We start from the raw sequence: 18,555 nt of genomic DNA, 5'->3' as shown, positions 1-18,555 counted from the left end.
CTGATTCCCCTATGTTCAAATCTGCAAGGCGCTATCTAATCAAGCTCCATATTTGACGGTGCCTCGACTTTTCTTGGCTGGCTCCTCCCCAGCGTCGGCTTCCTGCCGCCATCCTGGCTGCCTCCAAACAACATGCTCCCCATCATGTCGAACAACGGATTGCCCTGCCTAGGAATCTTGATCGCGAAATACTGCTCGCCGATTTGAGCGAGTGCATCATCCAGAATCCCTGCCTCCCTAATCTGCGCCGCATAGTGCGAGGTTAGCTGTCTATACAGATCCGCACTACCCTTCTGAATCGCAAGCAGTAGCAAGCTAAGGAAGTTGAGCAACGGAAGAGCCGGGAAGACACGGACGTCAGAGCTGGTACCGCTGACTTCTTGGACACTAAGTGAGGGATTTGCGGAAGAGAGTCGGGAGTTGAAAATCAGGAAAGCTTTGTTGGCACTCCGCAGGTTGCCAACTACGAGGAAAGGAATAACAGCGCGGGAAGCGTAAATCCCAGCCGTATGAGGCTCGTCGCTTGTGTACCACTCGTACTCGAGCTTCGCCAGCTTCTCAGCTGACTCTGAGGTACCGAGAACAAGATGCTTTTCGGCGTCATAGGGTTCATTGTCTGCGACACTGTGGTTAAAGAATGTCATCCATCTTCCCGGCTGACAGCCTCTTACCTTCCGCATATACCGATCCAGCAGCATGGTGTAACTCAGGGTCTCCTCTTTCCACAGGCCCAAAACGACCGCTCCAGCCAATTATCTCCTGAATGAATCTCTTCCGCGTGGGCTCGTCGGATGGGAATTCACGTAAAAGTTCAACTAGGCGCTCTGTATGGCGTGGGTTGTTAGCACAGTATCTCCAGCAAAATAGTAGAAGAGAAGGAAAATCGGGAGAGAGCTTCTAACTCACTCTTTCGGGCACGTCCCGCCGCATCATCATCCCCGCCGACTATCTCCCAGCCCGCTTTGACATATACTTCGACCACCAACATGATAGCTAAATCTCCTCCACTGGCCGAAGCACCCTGTTGTGAACCAGCCCTCAGGAGGGCAGTTGCACCACCGGCCAATATCTCCGCCGCTGCATCGTAGTTGTTCTGTTTGATGTACCGCGCACCGATAACCCGCAGCTGTTGATGAGCTTCGTAGTAGGCTCCGGACGCGATCCTGCGAAAAGTAACAAACGCAACTTAGCCTCAACGTCTTATAGAATTCCTTGTGGCGAGCGCCGAAAATGGGGAAGAAGCTCACTTTTCTTGTTGCCGGGCGATCGTCTTGTCAATCCGTGAGGTCATTGTGTTTGGTGATCACCTCAAGCGGTAGTCCGATCAGTATGGGCTCCGAACTGAAAGGGCCAGGGATAGCAAGTCAAATATGTTTCCCAAAAGTGTATGTGCAAACGCGAACGATCAGTCGTGGTCGGCAGGAACGGTTCTTGTGCAGGGGAAACTTGGTTGTGCTGGACAGCTTTTGGTGGGGACGCGGGCTAGAAGTGCCTTGAATCCAGAAGGGCGGCAGAACGACCAGGGATGACAACCATATTCCAAGTTTATCTATCCTCTTCTCATTATTCCCCAAGTCAGCTTCGCTCTAGCGAAAACGGCTACACTACGTGGCTCACAATCCTCTCTGCGGAGTATTTAGACCATAGATTTCCCAAGCAAGCGATGAATAGAGAAACTTTCGATATCCAGCCCATCGGCCGCTTCTATGGTTCCAGTGCTACCATTCGACGACCCAAGGTGCGTGCTTTATGCAGCTAGACAACAGCTGGTATGTACCTAGGCAGAGATAACACCCCGAACCCCAGGAAATCGCTTGCTTTTCGTACGACGACCAACACAAGTTTCATCTCGGGGACTCCTCCCTACGGTACTATTATCCACCCCAGCTACCAGCGGATCTGAACAGGGGCTTTGATTCCTTTCAGAAGCTAGATGACACAGCCGACGAACATCTAGACGCGTTGTTAGATACCATTGTCGCTCTCGAAAGGGAGACAGGAAAGAAATGCGAGACCGACATCATCACTTGGCGAGGCATGATGACCAAAGTGAGCCACGTGCAGCTGCTCCTTTCGAAATTGATGTTATTTCCAGTTCCTGATATCGTCCGTTCTATAGATCATGACAGCGCCATTTGATGATATGAATGGGTGAGTTGTATGACCAATTTATCCTTCCTTCCCCGCTGATTGATATGCGTGTAGCTTCGAAATGAACGCGACTCGCTTTCAGGTAAGCTTGTCCGAGTGGGGGTTATAGTACCTTTACCATCTGGCTAATTGCCACCTCTCCTCCAGGGAACTATGTGCGTATGTTCGAGTAAACTACACAGATAAGTCTAGAATCTCACAGGCTATTCGCAGATTCATTGAAGAGCATAATGCCTACAAGAATGAGCAGAAGCGGATCCAGAACAACAAGAGGATGCCCCCAGGCATGGCATCACAAGACTTAATGGCATATTGGGGTTCGTTTTCAGTCCTTTCCTCTCAACAATTCTGCCTCTACTCATACATTCGCTATAGGCTATAAGTTCGAGACTATATCCGTTCTTAACAAGACATGGGACGCAACTCCTAGAGCTGAAATTGAAAGTCGCGAAGACCTTGTTGTGAATAACAATGCTCAGTATTGCTCAGTCGCTCGCACAGGGATCGGACGTGTGAAATTAGTCCTCGGCGGAGAAGTCGATGCCAGTATGCTACTCTCCCACATTTATAAGAAAGTCGAAGAATGTGCTCTCTAATTGCATTCTCCCAACATGTAGTTTGGGACTCCAAGCCGGAACGCAGAGATGACCCCATAAATTGGGTAGAACTCAAAACTTCCGCGAAAATCAGAAATGACAAGGACGCGTTGAAATATGAGCGGAAGCTTCTGAAATTTTGGGCACAATCCTTCCTCCTTGGTGTTCCAAGGATCATCGTTGGCTTTCGCGACCAGCAAGGCATTTTACGACGGCTAGAAGAAATGGAGACGGCCAACATCCCAAGCACGGTGAAAAAATCAGGCCGCGGGACCTGGGACGGGAATATCTGTATCAACTTTACTGCCGCTTTTCTGGACTGTACGGGCCCCTCCGCCATCTCCCTCGCCTAATTCCAAGCTTACATTCACTCTATCCTTCAGGGCTTAAGACAACACTTCAGGAAGGGGGAACATGGAGGCTCCGAAAAGCGCAAAAGTCGTCCGTGATCGAGATTTTGAAGGTGGAAGATAGCGGTACCGGTGATATCCTTTCGCAGAACTTTTTAACCTGGCGAGCGACAACATGAGCCGATCCAGCTACCTCAAATCCCCAGACCGAGCTTCCTGGGTGAAGAGGTACTATGCAGCGATTTCTTGCGGCACATGATGAAGACTGCGATTCCGGGCTGCCGAGCTAGATATTAAGCTCTTCAATTCGCCAAATTCGGAGCCCGAGCTTCTTCTCATACCTACTTGATTTGCTCAAGGTCGGGCTGATGCCCACTGCGACGGCAGTAAGGCGATTGGTTGATCGACCCGCGTCAACGAAGTCATGCTTGTCTCTTCCCGTTGTCATCAACAATGCGTCTCGGGCGCCTGGTCAAAACCAAGGAATCCGGGGATATATGCACAGGATCTCTTGAAAATGACCTCTTATCTTCTATCCATCAACATTGTGGGTGGGCAGTATCTGAGCCTAACTCGAGTGGACTGGTTTTGACGTCCTCTTCGTCATCTTCCAAGCTTTCTTGTCGCGCTCGTAGATAAGCATCCCGCGCTGCCTTCCTCGCCAGGCCCTTAACGGCCCTTTTATGAGCGCTGCCGTGAACGTGGATTTTCCATTGCTCTTCGTTTGACATCGTCCTGCGACAAATATCGCAGGTAATAGATTTTGCTGTACTATGATCCAGCAGTTCAGGTTGGGCTTCCTTAGATTCTATGGTCGTCCTTGCCAGTTCCGAGAGAGACTTGGGATCGGGAAGAGGCTCTTCCTTCAATAGAGCCTCGACGAGACGCTCCGATGGTTCGGTGACATTTTCCGCCCATTTTTCGACAGTAGTGGTATCTAAAAGATAGAGGCGATTGACCATACCTGCATCCGCAAGTCCAGTCCATAATTTGTTGCGAATCCACTTGACTTGTGACCCAGCATACTGGCGCGTTGCGGTCTTAATCGACTCAACGCAAGTTTGCCTTTGAGTCTCCAGCTCATTCTCAGACTTAGAGCCATTTTCAAGTGCTTCAAAGTAAGGCACTAGTTCCTTGAATCCAATCGAGACCCATACACCCCGTGTCTGGTCCACAGTGACACCCTGGGCCTCCTTCTCTCGAAGGTAGTCCCACATTCGCCTAGCTTCAGACATCAAACCCTGATCAATCATAACGTCCACACGGCTATGTAGCCTCTCGTTTAGGGCAGGCTTTTCTGAATGAACCCATAATATAATGGAGTTGAACCTTAGTTGTCCCGCACCAGGAACAGAACCATCGGGTGTCTGTTTCTGCCGTTTTTGTTCAGCATATACCCGCGAGGCTGGCATCCCCGTCTGAAAGAATATTTCTAGGGAGCGGCGAATCTTGCGTGTGTCTTTCGGATGCCATCGGTCCGCCATAACGGGATCGACCTCACGTAATCTCTGCAAGACTACTTCCGGCTCCGCATCGAGAATAGGCCATTTGACCGCTGAGTCGACTTCCTCCGCTGCACAGGATTTTGTTTCATCATTTGAGAACACCGGTTCTTTTGCAACAAGTTGATCCTGAAACAGCACCGACTGAGTGTAATAATGGGTGCCACCGACGAGGACTGGCAGTTTCCCGCGCGCGTGAATGTCATTGATAAGGCGTAAACACTCCCTTCGAAATACTCCAATCCGCCACGGCTCCTCCTCCAGATCTACGCAACTTATTAGATGATGTGGAACGCCGTTACGTTCTTCGATTGGGATCTGATTCGTGATGATGGGGAGGCCGCGGTACATCTGCATTGCATCGCCATTGATAATTTCACCATTAAAGCGGGATGCAAGATCAACAGCAAGCTATCTGTGTCTGTCAGAATCATGCACGTAGGGAGCAAGCAGAGTATCCGCTTCACCTTAGATTTTCCCGTGCCCGTAGCACCAACGACAGCTACGAGGGATCGCATGGCCGAAAAGCGTCTGAGAGAAAAAAAGGAGGAAGTGCATTTGTGCATTGGAGGCATTGAGAGGTGAAATGGCTCGGCATCCTGATAGTCATTTACAGATGCATTGTCCAGCAACCCTGAAACACGCTGACCGGAGAGCAAGGAAGGGATTCAGAAAGAGTGAAGAGGGTTGGAGAAGGGAAAAAGTGATTTAAGGTTTCATCGCGACTTTCCAGACTCAGCCCCACCTCCGTCACCTTCCTCTTACAGACAAGTTTGGAGTGTCATCGCCTGCTTGGAGAGCAAAATAAGGTGAGTCATTATTCTGCTTGATAAATGGCCCCTCGCCCGAATGGGACTCCAGCTCTTCAGATACTAGCAGTCCTCTCCCACTATGTCCGACTCTCCCGATCTTCACGTCCAGAGTCTATCCTACAAGTTTCCAGATGGATCATCTGGCTTGACAAATGTGAGCTTGGATTTGCCAGCAGGGAGTCGGACATTGCTAATCGGAGGTATTATCTCGCCACACTTCCAACCGCACCTGAGTCCGAATTGAAACCTGCTAACGCCCTCCTCCAGCGAACGGAGCCGGCAAAACGACCCTACTCCGATTGCTCTCCGGAAAGCGCCTCGCTCCCAACAATACAATCTCCATTTCGGGCAAAGACCCATTTAAGGAGGGTCTGGAAGGTGTCACTTATCTGGGTGTTGAGTGGGTTCTCAACAGCATTGTCCGGACAGACATTGACGTACCGACCCTCCTCGCCTCCATTGGAGGCGATGCATTCCCTGAACGACGCGACGAACTCGTGGATATCCTCGATATTGACCTCCGATGGCGAATGCACGCCGTTTCAGATGGAGAGCGGCGTCGCGTTCAACTAGCCATGGGTCTTCTCCGGCCATGGCAAGTCCTTCTTCTCGACGAGATCACCGTTGATCTTGACTTATTGTCGCGGAGCAACTTTCTGTCTTTCCTGAAACGAGAGACAGAGTCTCGCCCTTGTACAATCGTATATGCGACGCACATACTGGATAACCTGGCTCATTGGCCAACGCATCTGGTTCATATGCACCTCGGTAATGTGAGGCAATGGGGTGCTATTGAGAAATTCAGTGATGAGATACCGGAGACGTCGCAGAATAGCCAGCTAGGGGAGATCGTGCTCAAATGGCTTAAAGAGGATTTGCAAGCGAGGGGCCCTCGGAATGGACGCGGTAGCCAGGCTAAGACCTATGAAACTAGAGGCTTGGGTGGTTACGGATATGAGAAGTCAGACAAGGACAAGGAATAGTCGCTTGCTCTCGTTTGCCCTCCTTATCATTATCGCTTTTATTTCTCAGCCGACTTTTGCATTTAATTGGCGACCATTCAACAATGAGTCTCTTCAACCAAAATAACAGGTTACAGCATGGGGTTCATGACATCAACATCTAGCCTTTGGGATTTCAACATCATTGGGGGAGTTCTTCAACATTCATGGGTCTAATCTGGGTGGATTCTTTTTTTTTTGCATTTGACTCTGCTCTATATTTCCTTTTGTACCAAGACGCCATCATGTTCATGGGCTTGGCACCATTCCTGAGATTCTGTATATACGTATTGAAGTGTCCTCGCTTGCCACTGCAAGCTCGAAAATCGACTTATCTTCTCCTCCGTCGCCATTTACTCGGGGGTTCGGGCGCCACGATAGTTCTGTGATTGTCTTCGATGGCGACAGATATCTGTCAAAGCTCACGAACGGATTGGGTTCTACACCGTCCATTTTGATTTGATGAATGGATAGCTTCCCATCATCCTCACCTGAGGCAAGGAAGAAAACACCATTACATGCGCGCGGAAGGAAGGACACGGCCGTGACTGGGTTCTCAGCCGGGATGGTAGCCTTACACTCAATTGACCCTCCAATCAACTGCCACAACTTGATCGACTTATCTCGACCGGCTGTTGCAAAAATCGGTGTTTGGGAGTCAGTCGCAGGGGCCCAGTGCGCATCAAGGATCATACGTGAATGACCCTTAGGGTTCGATGTCATGAGTGCAAAGACCGAAGGCTCGGACTCGCTTCGACGATACACAGCCCATTGTCGATCCCGCCCGACACTGAGCAGGAATTTGTCGTCAGGTGAGAAGGACAGGCTTGTAATAGTCAGGGTATGCGCTGCGAGTGACGGGCGGATCTCGTGCCAGTCTGACGTGTCGTACAGACGCACCACTGCATGGTCGATTGAGCTAGCCTTGCAAGCAGTGGCAATGAGGGTACAGTCGTGACTAACAGCCACGGCAGATATCTCGTAGCCGTGTCCATAGAGCTTTTCGTGCTCCGGCCACAGTGTGTAGCGAGCCAGCTGGTCCTCAAGGGGTGGCCGAGTCGAGTTCGATAGTATCAGCTGATTTGCTTGCGCTTGTCCAGCGCTCTCAGCCTCAGGTGTGTCGCCGTCTACAGGTGCTTCTTCACCCACCGCTTGATTGGACAAGCCCAAAACTGGAATTTGTGCTGTGTCCGGAAGCTCACCCTCCGTGGATTGCGCAAATCCAGAGAGCCTCTTCAGTAGTTCGGCGATTGGTTTCGGTTCGTTGAATACTCGGAGAAGCTTCTCTTCGGCACCTGACACAAAACGGCCGGGACCTAATGTGTCGATGCAGTTCAGATCATAACCATGAATCTGGGGCCGAGAGAATTCGTGCCACGATTTCTGCCCCTCTCGCAGCCACTGTGCATGAAGTCGGGTTGTTTGGTCCGCGCTGGTAGATAGAAGATACCCCCCCGCAGGCTCCCATTGGATTCCATTGGCAGATCGCACATGCCCAGTAATTCCAAGGGTCTGGACCCAGATATCGGCCTCGGCCTCATGCCTCCAGGCCCTCCAGCTGCCTGTGCGCCCAAGGCTCACAACTTGTTCACCATCGGGTGACCAAAGTCCGATCCAAAAGCCACCAGTACTCCCAGTCGCTGTAGTAGAGCCTTTCTGCACACTGAGCTCTCCCATTCTCTCTGCAGAAAGCCATACCCCGGACACCGGATCCTGTTCCCAGATAGTCAGAGTATTGTCTGCAGAAGCAGTAAGAAGCTGCTGGCGTTGGTAGTTCGGATTCCATGCAGTTGTAAAGATCCAATCCTCGTTACCAAATAGGAGCGCTTCAAATGTCACCGAGTACTTGGAGCCCGAGGCCTCAAATTGATGGGCTTTGTTGGATAATGTGGGCTCAAGCCCACCTAGTACAGGATCCCCGTCTGGCCCTGCCGAAACCGAAGATGAGGATTCCCCACGGTTAAGCCTCCATAGCCGAACATATTTATCCTGACTAGCGGACGCGAGTAGGATATCCCGAGTTTTGCTCTGCATATCCGTTGTGAACGACAATGACCGCACCCAAGCCTCATGACCGGAGAGTGTGGCGGATAATTGAAAGCTTGGGGCTGCAACCGTATTCTCGGCGGCATATATTTGTACTATGTTGGTAGTTCCGGCGACTGCCATCGCCACAGGCCTGTCTTGCGAGTCCGTCGGGAGCCGCGCCAGTGCCAACGCCAGCGGAAAGTAATAACGAGGCTTCATAGGTATATTCTGCAGTAGCTCTCCTTTCACAGATTCTCCGACTTCAATCCTCCATATCTTTACAGTTCCATCCGCCGCCCCAGTCGCGATAAGGTCTACTCCCTCAGTCGTCGCAATCGTGTTGATTGAACCCGTATGGTCCATTAGAGTCCGAGCCTGGGTGAATCTCCGTGGATCGGTCGGCTTGGTTCGCCATAACCGCACAGTACAGTCGACAGACCCAGTCAAGAGAAGTTTTGCCCCCGTGGTCGGACATGTGTAGAACCTAACAACGCTGACCTTCTCGGAGTGGCCGGCGAGAATCGAATAAACTCCGCGCCGTGATTCATCCTATATGCAAAGTAGCAACGAGTCAGACCTTTGAGATGCATAAGTCATAGTCGAGAGCCACGTACAAGAGGGTCCCACAAGGCTACATTATTATCTGCACCATAAGCGAGGATACCGGACTGGACATCCCAGTCTGCGGCGGCAGGGTGTCTATTCCCGCCCACGCTGATGTATTCGGCGGTGACCCGGACCATGGAGCAAACGGACGGAGGAGTACTCGAGGGTTTCAAGAGTTATTCAAATACCAGTATGATGCGTGCGGAGAGAGGAATGAGCGAGCGAGCTGCAATTGGAGGATAACGACCTTTGGAAATGCGGTGGTTGCATCGGGGCCATCGACTTTTCGTGCCTTATCGATAAGAAACCCGCCAAAAGGGCAGACCCCTCCCCGTCCAGATTCCTCCGCTTTTATATGTATTCCACTCTCATCAGGCCGATTTCGAGGCAGTAGCTCCGTTCAGCAGTACCTTTCCTCGACCAAAAAAAAAAATACTCACAGGCCTGGCGACGAGGTCCCACCTGGAGATGGCACAAAACAACATCGGGTCGATAGCGTTTACAGTCGAGTTCACGTACCTACCCTTCCTTCTTCCGCTCTCAATCGCTTGAAGGTCGAGGATACTGACCTGCTGTTCGCGCAGAGGAGGCCTTGAAATACTCTTCGCCAACGAGCGTAAACATAAAGTGACTCTCCCAGCTCGATTGATGGATGGGAGCCGCCCCAACATCTCCTACCTCCTCCGGTACTTGGTCGATAATGTGATGAAGGATCAGAGAAAGGAGCTGTTTGTGCTAGAGGATAATGTGTACGTGAAATTGGTCTGGTCGGGTGGTGCTATAGCTGACTACTACAAAATAGGCGACCCGGGATTCTTGTCCTCATCAATGACGCCGACTGGGAACTCGAGGGTGAGGAAAAATACGAAATTCAGCAAGGGGATAATATTGTATTCGTTTCTACGCTACATGGAGGATAGACCGCTGCAATACGCCAAGAGCCAGTCCAAAGTCTATCTTGATCAGACAACGTCCTCAACATGTTGCTGCGAAATTCTCTCGGGCTCGCGGGGGGTTCGTATGCCACCCTGCGGCGTCAATGATCCATCCATAGGCGTCCCTAGTCCGAGAGCGGACGGGGAGTTGAGGCCGCTCGGTGGGACAGGAATCTTGATGTCTTCGGGTGAGCCAGGTATAATCTCGTCGGGGAGGCCAGGGATATGAATCCTGCGCGCCTCGTTCTGGTAACTCTCCGGTATGATCTACAGAATAGTTAGCCACCATATTCCATGGCATCCGAGTAAAATAGACCTGCCTCGATGATTTCATCACGAGGGAATTCCAAGAAGGGGATATCCGCAGCATTACACGCCATCAGATAACCGTAGAGGACCCTCAGCACACTTTCATGGGCAATTATTAACAGGTCATTCTGCTCGCGTTCAAGTTCTAAAATTATAGGCTCCAGACGCACGGCGAGATCATGGTACGACTACCACAAGATTAGCATCGAAGAGCTCAGGCCATCCTGAGGGACAACTTCGGGCCTCGGCGTGAAACCTCACCTCTGCACGCGGGTATCTATGATGATACGGGTCAAGTTCATGTTTAGCCACCTCTTCTGGGTACTCCTCTCGAATTCTTCGCTCGGACTTCAATTCGCAGACACCCGGGTTTAGCTGGCTCAATTGCGATCTCTGTCGAACTTTGTAACCCTTTTCATGCAAACCCTTGGCAGTCTCGACTGTTCTGCGTCTTGTGGATGTCCATACTATCAGAGGTTTGAGTTCGTATTCCGCATCCCCTTGCTCGATGATTGCCTGCATTTCGGACTCTCTATCCCTCAGGAGGGCCTCAGTCATCTTTCTAGCGTAATCCTGACCCTTCTCAGATAAAGGACCATCTGCCTTGTAGGAGTTCGCGTCCACAGAGACACCTGCCTGTGGAACCACACTCTATCAGTCGCTATCCCTTATCTCCAAATAGTGAAATACTACTCACCCGAGCAAAATATGTGCGTCGAGACTTGATGTGGAGATTGAGAAGATAGAAGACGATCCGGTTAGACAGATAGCCAAAACTTTTGTTGTTGACGATCAGTCGTTCTCCCGCATTGATCATCTGGCCCGGTATTAGTGAGAGCGCCAAACGTGTCATGAGGCAGAGGCGGTACTTTTATATAGTTCAGGTCCTTCTCTTCCATGGTATGGAATTGAGGAATTCGGGCGGATATCCGGGCTAGATAGTGTTTCACAGCATCTTCCGACGTCCACCCAACATACTGCGGTGAGTCAGTGACATCAGAAAGGTTTTATAGTGACTGTGGAAAAATACTTACATCCGGCGACGATATCTTTACTCGACGGACATTCTCCTCGATGATGCGGCTATCATCACACCAGGATTCAATGAACAACGTCTAGAATGAAATGCCGATAAGTATAGGCCCCCCGCGCACGGTAAACGTGACATACCTCAATATCATGTTTAGCAAATTCATTGGCCAGGGACCTCCGCCCAGCAGCTGAAGGGTTCACAGCATCATAGATTGCTATCTGGCCGTTTTCCTCATTCAGAAATTGGTAGATATCCTCCCGGCACCTCTTTACAATTTTCTGCCTGAGGAGAACAGAGGAGGCAGACGCTATGCGCAATTAGCGAGAATCAAGCAAACCCAACAAGGATAGAGAAACGGAACGAGACAGATATAAGATTACATTGAACTATGCGTACCATTGACGAAAAAATAATCATCCGGAATATCCTGACCGAAGGGTATTGTAGCTCGTCGGTAATCTCCTAGATGGAATATTCGGGTTTTGACGCCAAGCCTATGCCCAGTTAGCCTCGGGTTTGAGACGAGAATCAAGAAGACTTGTATCCAACTGACCATCGAAGGTACCGTGCCATTGCAACAGACATGTGCCTGGGTAATATGATCAGCTGCGGATGCTCCGTAAAGTCATATTCACAGGTTAACAAGGGTCAACTAACGTCTTTCCCCTCGCGGGTAACCCTACGGTGATTATGACAATCCGACCCGAATGGAAAAGCCTACCAGACTCTGTGCTGTAAAGCTGAGCCGGCGCAAGGTCAGCCTTTTCTGGCAGGTCATGGATGGCATCGACGAAAGTGGACGACTTCCGTCGAAAGCGTGGAGAGTTGACAACGATGTCCGCGGTTCTAGCTAGAGTTAGATTCCATCCTACTTAGGTTCCGTAAAACGAGGTGCGGAAGCGCCGAGAGCTCACAGAAGTGTATCCATTACGGCGGTAGGTGGCTGACGCTAGAGTCATACAAAACGTGAAACAGTGATCATAGACTGCGGTAAGAAGGGACGATTCTAAGTTGTAGTAATAAGTCGTTGAGAGGTATATTTGCGTAGAAATAAAAGCGTGAAATAGGATTCTGAGGTGCTGAGCAGGTTCGCGAGTCGTCAAAAAAGAAAAACCAGACACGCTGTTGGACCAAACCACAGCGCAGATAACCAGGCAGGAGCTCGGGCTCCAGTGCTGTATACCGGTGACACCTGAATTGGGATGCACGAGTGACTGTTCCAGCCAGGCACTCGCGAGAGTTCCTCAAGGAGCAGGAGCGGCCAAGAATCAAGCCAACTGAGAATGATTGCAAGAGAAGACTAGGACAAAAGTACCCAGGAAAAACGGAGATTTAACGGCATGGTAAATGATGCCTCTATGTCTCTGCTTGTCTGGGCTGTCTTTGATCACATCGACCAAAATGAAGATCCCGTCCCGATAAACCCCGAAGCAAGCGGCGGCGGCGGCGGCCCAGAGGGACCAAAAGCGCAGCCCAAGCACAGGTGACTTTTTTCCAAAGCTGACCAGAAGCTGTCCAGGACTTGCATCGCCAGCCATTGTCCGTCTGCTTTGGTGTTTCTTTTTTTTTGCCATCTTCCCTTCCCTATCCGAGACCGTCAGACTCCACCTCTACTCCTGAAGTCGTTCAGCCCGGTTCCCCATCCGCAGAGCCCGCCAACGAGCTGACCAGAAATTCTTTCTTTCCCTGTCTTCCACCAACACCGGCCGCGTTCAACGACCACCGAACCCCAAACGTTGGTCTCCCTGTTTTGGCATTGCGCAGCCTATATCTTCCTCCATAGTAGTCACAATGGCAGAATATTTAGCACCACCTGCTTTCCTCACGGACAATTCCGTCGTCACTGCCCTAAAAGATACATACACCTCGTTCTCGGAGCGCAGGGCGGCGCTCGGCCTGCCCAACCCAGGAACTGTGGAGAATGTCGCCAGGGAGGTGCAAAAGGATGTTTTGCTGTCTAACTTTATGTTCTCCGGCCTCCGTGCGGATTTGACAAAAATGTTCAGCATGTCTCCCCTGTTTCGTGTGTCGCATGCGTTCTCCATGGGTGGTTCAGGGAATATGGCTCCCTACGCGTTCTCCGCCATGTACGGCACCCCAAAGGTAGGCCCCCATTTCCGTGGTCTTCCTTTGCCCCATGACTGATACTAAATGATAAACTCTGTGGATAGGTCTTCATGCAAGGTAACTTCGGAAGCGACGGTGGCCTCGCCGCTCTCTACAACTATCGGTGGAACCCCAAGTTGGTCACCAAGACCAACGTTCAGGTTATGTCTGGAGCCGAGCAAGGTCTCATTCAGCTAGACAACGACTACACTGGCGATGACTTTTCGTTGTCCCTCAAGGCTTTCAACCCGTCTTATCTAGACGGCGGCCTGACCGGCATCTTTGTTGGTAGCTACCTTCAGTCCGTTACCCCCAAATTGGCTCTCGGATTCGAAGCTATCTGGCAGCGACAAGGCCTGAACACCCGTCCCGAGTCAGCTCTCTCATACTCTGCTCGGTACAAGAGTGATGATTGGATCGCGAGTGCTCAGCTGCAGGCTCAGGGTGTCTTCACAGCCTCGTACTGGAAGAAGATCTCTGAACGGGTTGAGGCTGGCGTCGACATGAATCTCCAATTCGCTCCCAGTGCGGCTGCCTTGATGATGGGCGGCCCCAGCAAAGATGGTACGACTGCTATTGGCGCCAAGTACGACTTCAGGGCTTCGACGTTCCGAGCGCAGGTCGACAGTGCGGGCAAGGTCAGCTGTCTCCTCGAGAAGCGGATAGCAATGCCCATTGCTCTTACATTTGCGGGCGAGATTGATCAGGCCAAGGTACGTAGAAACCCCTTTGACGTAGGTAGAACAATTGAAGGCTAATCAACTTTTCATCATAGCAATCCGCTAAACTTGGTCTTGCTGTCTCCCTCGAGATCGCTGGCGAGGAAGTTATGGAGGCGTCAGAAAAGGCGGACACGCAGGGAATGGTTACTCCTCCATTCTAATCGACTCCAAGACTGAGGGCTAGAATTTTTACTCTAACCTAACCCCCATACCTCTTCACCGTCTGTTTTAGTAGCTATTCCTCCCTCTGTGTGCATCTTTGGAAGATGGTGTATTCCGTCTGTTCGTCCGCTTCAAATACGGGTTGTTGGTCAATGGGGACAGTCGTTTGGCGCCACGGTACCAATTTTGTATAGAACCATTGTCTTTTTATTCTTCTCATGTTATTGTTTATGGCTTTACCTATGACCGGCGGCCCGTGTTTATGTTCTTGTTCCTCTCCGTTCGGATGGCATTTGGTTGGCCCATGGGGCTCGACCAGGGACTTATGGGAGCACTGCTGAAAACTTTTCACTTATTTACGCATCATAGATGGAATGTAAAACACATGTTGATCTATTTACTCGTTAGCCGGTATACCTTTAAGCATTATCTTTTCGCTCACTCTTACGGGCCATGGTTTATTATTCTCCGAGCTACCGGGTAGGACACCACGGAGGGTCTGCCAATCTGCCGCCCCAATACGGCAAGCAATGACCAGGGGTTGTGTTCATAGATACCTCTATGCTCGGAAACAGTTGGCGAAGGGCTTCGTGGCCCTCAGAGGTCGCAAATATCTACACACAGTCCTCAAGTCTTCATTGTTCGCCCGCAGGCCCTAAATCCCCAGGCCTTTGTTCTGGTCCGCTTCTTTCGCACCCCACTCAGATCGCTTGGCCATAGGGCTCCTAACCAAGTACGGTATGTAGTATCAAAGGCCCTGGGATCCAGAGCTCCAGTGCGCTCAGTAAAAGCTTTCAGGTCGATAGATGAGCTGATGCCCCAAAGTTAGGACGATTGTTGACTGGACTTCCAGTGCACTCCAGAGCGACGGTGCCATCGTCGTACAATCAGATGATACTTCTCCGGGGCAGAGTCGCGAGTTCCATTCGAGACACGGGCGTAACGATGTGCATGCATGAAATTTGTCCCCGCTTGACTCCAGAGTACGATCACCAGCAGGGCGCGAGCCCGGAGATGCAGAGACTGAGTGTGCCCTTGGAATTTACAGTGGCGACTTTTGGGAGCGAAAGCGATGAGCCGAAGCCTTCTCTTCCAATGGTCAAAATGTGACCCTCTCTAGCAGGGGGACGGACCCATCCGTCAACTTTGACTCGCTCGTTGATCCACCATGACGTCATGCGACTGAGCAGCTTCGCCAAACGATCCTCCCTTTTCTTTTGTTGACATCTGTCGCTGGCGAAAGATGACCGCGGAGGGAAATTCTGCAGCAATTCATTCAAGCAACAGCCTTGGTTGTCAATCTTCGAGCCCGATGAGAGACGTAATTTATCCGAGGAGCAAGAACAGGTTGGCTCGACTCTGATCAACACATGCCAAAGACGAACATGCCAACAGCGCAGGCGGCAAAACACATCTGTGCTACACGACTGCAGAGTGCGGCCTCAGAAGTCGGGTGCTGACCGCGCAGAGTGGCACCAATCTTCTCCCCTCGCGATCTCAGACGCCAGGGAACTCCCCTCGCTCATGGAATCTACTACCGATCGTGGCGCATGTCTCGAAGCTCTGTGTCTTGTCCGACGGTTTCCCACGGACAGGGAAACGGCTGCTGGCAGACGTGGTACTAACTAAGCCTCAGGAGCGATTGATAACAGATAAGAGTGTATCACGATCATTCATCTGTAGCACTACTTGAGGGCGACTTCGAGTAACTTTGAGTTTGAGCTGCCCCGTCGAGCCTTGGATTATTTACCGGATACAAGAGATCCTGCACAACTTCAGTTAACACAATATTCTTTACTTGCTGGGCAAAACCTGCGTGAGCAACCCGTGACAACTTACCTTGAGCGGGCGGGTTTCAGGCTACCATATAGCAGTCCGTCTTTCAATTCCAAAATTAGGTTTCTCGATGCCTGCCTCTTCAGACCCACAGATTCATTGGGAGCCAGCAGCCCTCGTGCCCAGCCAGTCAGGGTTTATTGCGATATGCAGCGAGATTCTGACCGCATGGGTGGCGAAACAATCTGAAAAATGAAGTGTCTTCGCCAGCAGCGATGGAGCAGGTTGGGTCGCTCTTCAGCGAACTGGAAGCTTCGGAGAAGGACAGCAGGTGCAAAAAATTATCTGTTCGAACTTTCCATTCCTGCTTGTCCAAATACCTAGGTTATGTATCCTTGGTCCGTTCCTGTCAATCATCATTTACAGTCCCACGAGCGGATCCACATGTTCGACAGCATCTATGGGCCTCAATATCTCATAGGCAGGGGAATACTAAGGCTCCAGACAGATTGGAGTGGATCTTGCTTCATTCCGACTTCACCCCCATCCGATACCTTTCCTCGCGGACCCTAACGTGCAGTTTTGCAACTCAGCAAAGAGCAGAAACTATTCAGACCCCAGGTGACGAGTGCCATGATTCAGAGACGTATATATAATATACAATTATAAGCGGCCTCACAAAGCAAAGAGAGTATGCCTCCGTCCGCTCAGCCTCGCTAGACCTAAACCACCACAATAAATGTAGACGTCCCGGGCACTGGATATTCTTTTAAATGACGCATCAATCTCCTGGGAGGGCGACAGGACATCTCGGCATTGTTTGAAGAAGTCATTTTCCATCATGCTGACGGTTTAGAAAAGATTATGATCGGTATCCCCGTGGACGCAGACCAGACTCTATCCGGACTGCGTATGTATCCTTCTCCAACATCGGCATCGATGGTTTGGCGGTTTTCATCCACGGTCCCTATTCCCATCTAACGCTTGATCTATCCGCTCTGGTAACTTATGCTGGCTTCGGGTTTAGATCACACCCTCCCAAAAGGGCCGGAGGCATTCAGTTGAAGTGGGGTAATAAGAGGAGTGCTATAATGGAACTTGAAAAACAAAGGTCCTGTCACACTGCTACGAGGTATGGTACTTGTACTTCATGTGGATTTTACCCTCGACCGGTGCCAGCAGCCCGGCATTTATGTGGATGTAGCTTGGGTGTATCATTGGGTACGTCGACCCAGAGTATTAAGAATGTACTGGGGCTGGTATGTCGTTAGACATGCATAAAAGGTACACACATATAGATAAACAGAGTTCGATTCATGCAACTTCTCCGTGTTGTGTTACAGAGAGGGAGGCTGCCTTCAAACCAGCAATGGCATGTCCGAAATTATAGCCGTTGAGATCCGGGGGACGAAAAAAAAAAAAGTACGAACTTCCCAGCCAACGCCGAGTCCGATAAGATTGAAACTTTGTGTGGGCTCCCAGCCTTATCTCAGGAAGCCTGGCTCTTGGCTCGATGCGGCCGTCCCCAAGACCTGGTATTTCCCAAGGACTTTGTGCGACTCATTACTGGGCGCCCTGAGACGGCCGTTCTTGCTGCAGCTGATTTCCAAGATGCAGAGATGATGTCAATTTCTCCGGTACTCCGTCAAAGAACGGCCAATCGTATGGAGGTTGAGGTTATCGATGAGGTATTAATTGCTGCGCCAAATGTTTCATCTCTGACCTTGTCCAGTCCTTCAATTCTCGAGACCATCTTCAGGCTGCATTCTCGGGGCCCAGACAAGTTTCAAATTTCTTCCCGTTATTGCTTCTCTTGGGCTTGGGCTGTTTGTTCAACGGGGAATCAATTTCCAAATCACACCACAGAGGAAATAATTTCCCCTGTGAACATCGAAAATGACTGGCCGGATCCCTGAAAGGTTAGATGGTGATATCGCCAATAGTTTGGGAGCTCGGCCCGGGAGAAAAAGGCCGGATGCTCAAAACGCGAGCCGTTTTCTGAAATTCACGTTCCAGAAGAGGACGCAAGGTAAAGTTGACGAATGCGCGGCTGACAGGTCAGGAAGCTGCATCGGACAAGCATACTAACGTGCCTCCTCATGTGCGAGGAACACCTGTCCTCGTCCGTCTCGTCGAACAGCATGTTCGAGCGAGACGCACGTCGAAGGGAAAGGGACCATGCGACAGGGATGTTCAAGCTGTCCAAAAAATGCACTAACAAACTCTGACCACTTGCATGCCAAATGATATTTCAATGGCAGCTGCCAGTGGGTTTGGGAGGCTGGGCGCGGTTCGGCTTCAGATGATCAGCGGCTGCGTGATTCAGGCCAAGGAGGACCGGACCACTCCAACGAGAAATTGACCTGGCCTGGTCACTCATCTTGCTCCTGAGCAGCTGCTCATGACGCCGATTGTGCAGTCACCTGGAATCCGAAGATTTCTCAGGGCCCTGTTCCTTTGCTGACC

At 50.8% G+C, this 18,555-nt stretch overlaps 6 protein-coding genes across 6 annotated transcripts; 3 read left to right on the top strand and 3 right to left on the bottom strand.

Annotated features, from left to right (window-relative positions):
• Positions 1 to 35: 35 nt before the first annotated feature.
• BJX67DRAFT_374880 (protein GET4) lies at positions 36 to 1,291 on the bottom strand (the record flags this gene model as incomplete). Its single annotated transcript, XM_071031618.1, has 4 exons — positions 36 to 616; positions 672 to 824; positions 907 to 1,163; positions 1,248 to 1,291. 4 exons carry the CDS (start codon positions 1,289 to 1,291, stop codon positions 36 to 38), a joined length of 1,035 nt encoding a protein of 344 aa, XP_070881971.1.
• Positions 1,292 to 1,663: 372 nt separating this feature from the next.
• On the top strand, positions 1,664 to 3,276 carry BJX67DRAFT_385101 (DXO/RAI1 family decapping nuclease; the record flags this gene model as incomplete). Its single annotated transcript, XM_071033792.1, has 9 exons — positions 1,664 to 1,738; positions 1,807 to 2,049; positions 2,120 to 2,151; positions 2,206 to 2,233; positions 2,299 to 2,306; positions 2,365 to 2,468; positions 2,527 to 2,697; positions 2,769 to 3,068; positions 3,131 to 3,276. 9 exons carry the CDS (start codon positions 1,664 to 1,666, stop codon positions 3,274 to 3,276), a joined length of 1,107 nt encoding a protein of 368 aa, XP_070881970.1.
• A 360-nt stretch (positions 3,277 to 3,636) lies between these two features.
• Positions 3,637 to 5,165, bottom strand: BJX67DRAFT_374878 (tRNA dimethylallyltransferase; the record flags this gene model as incomplete). Its single annotated transcript, XM_071031616.1, has 2 exons — positions 3,637 to 5,010; positions 5,067 to 5,165. 2 exons carry the CDS (start codon positions 5,163 to 5,165, stop codon positions 3,637 to 3,639), a joined length of 1,473 nt encoding a protein of 490 aa, XP_070881969.1.
• Positions 5,166 to 5,345: 180 nt separating this feature from the next.
• BJX67DRAFT_272557 (putative ABC transporter) lies at positions 5,346 to 6,528 on the top strand. The gene is made up of 2 exons (XM_071026513.1): positions 5,346 to 5,611; positions 5,679 to 6,528. Exons 1-2 carry the CDS (start codon positions 5,491 to 5,493, stop codon positions 6,392 to 6,394), a joined length of 837 nt encoding a protein of 278 aa, XP_070881968.1. The 5' UTR covers positions 5,346 to 5,490; the 3' UTR covers positions 6,395 to 6,528.
• Positions 6,529 to 6,661: 133 nt separating this feature from the next.
• BJX67DRAFT_374876 (6-phosphofructo-2-kinase-domain-containing protein) lies at positions 6,662 to 12,251 on the bottom strand (the record flags this gene model as incomplete). Its single annotated transcript, XM_071031615.1, has 15 exons — positions 6,662 to 6,805; positions 6,839 to 6,960; positions 6,991 to 8,989; positions 9,055 to 9,205; positions 9,487 to 9,490; positions 10,074 to 10,248; positions 10,302 to 10,478; positions 10,552 to 10,926; positions 10,988 to 11,107; positions 11,160 to 11,267; positions 11,325 to 11,405; positions 11,461 to 11,630; positions 11,720 to 11,817; positions 11,981 to 12,169; positions 12,238 to 12,251. The coding sequence occupies 15 exons, from the start codon at positions 12,249 to 12,251 to the stop codon at positions 6,662 to 6,664; spliced, it is 3,927 nt and encodes a 1,308-aa protein (XP_070881967.1).
• Positions 12,252 to 12,830: 579 nt separating this feature from the next.
• Positions 12,831 to 14,444, top strand: tom40 (TOM complex pore protein TOM40). Its single transcript, XM_071026507.1, has 3 exons — positions 12,831 to 13,426; positions 13,495 to 14,142; positions 14,205 to 14,444. Exons 1-3 carry the CDS (start codon positions 13,115 to 13,117, stop codon positions 14,310 to 14,312), a joined length of 1,068 nt encoding a protein of 355 aa, XP_070881966.1. The 5' UTR covers positions 12,831 to 13,114; the 3' UTR covers positions 14,313 to 14,444.
• Positions 14,445 to 18,555: the final 4,111 nt, after the last annotated feature.

Source organism: Aspergillus lucknowensis (genome assembly GCF_044049455.1).
Source record: "Aspergillus lucknowensis strain CBS 449.75 chromosome Unknown BJX67scaffold_58, whole genome shotgun sequence".
NCBI lineage: Eukaryota > Fungi > Ascomycota > Eurotiomycetes > Eurotiales > Aspergillaceae > Aspergillus > Aspergillus lucknowensis.
This window is presented reverse-complemented; position numbering and strand designations above follow the sequence as displayed.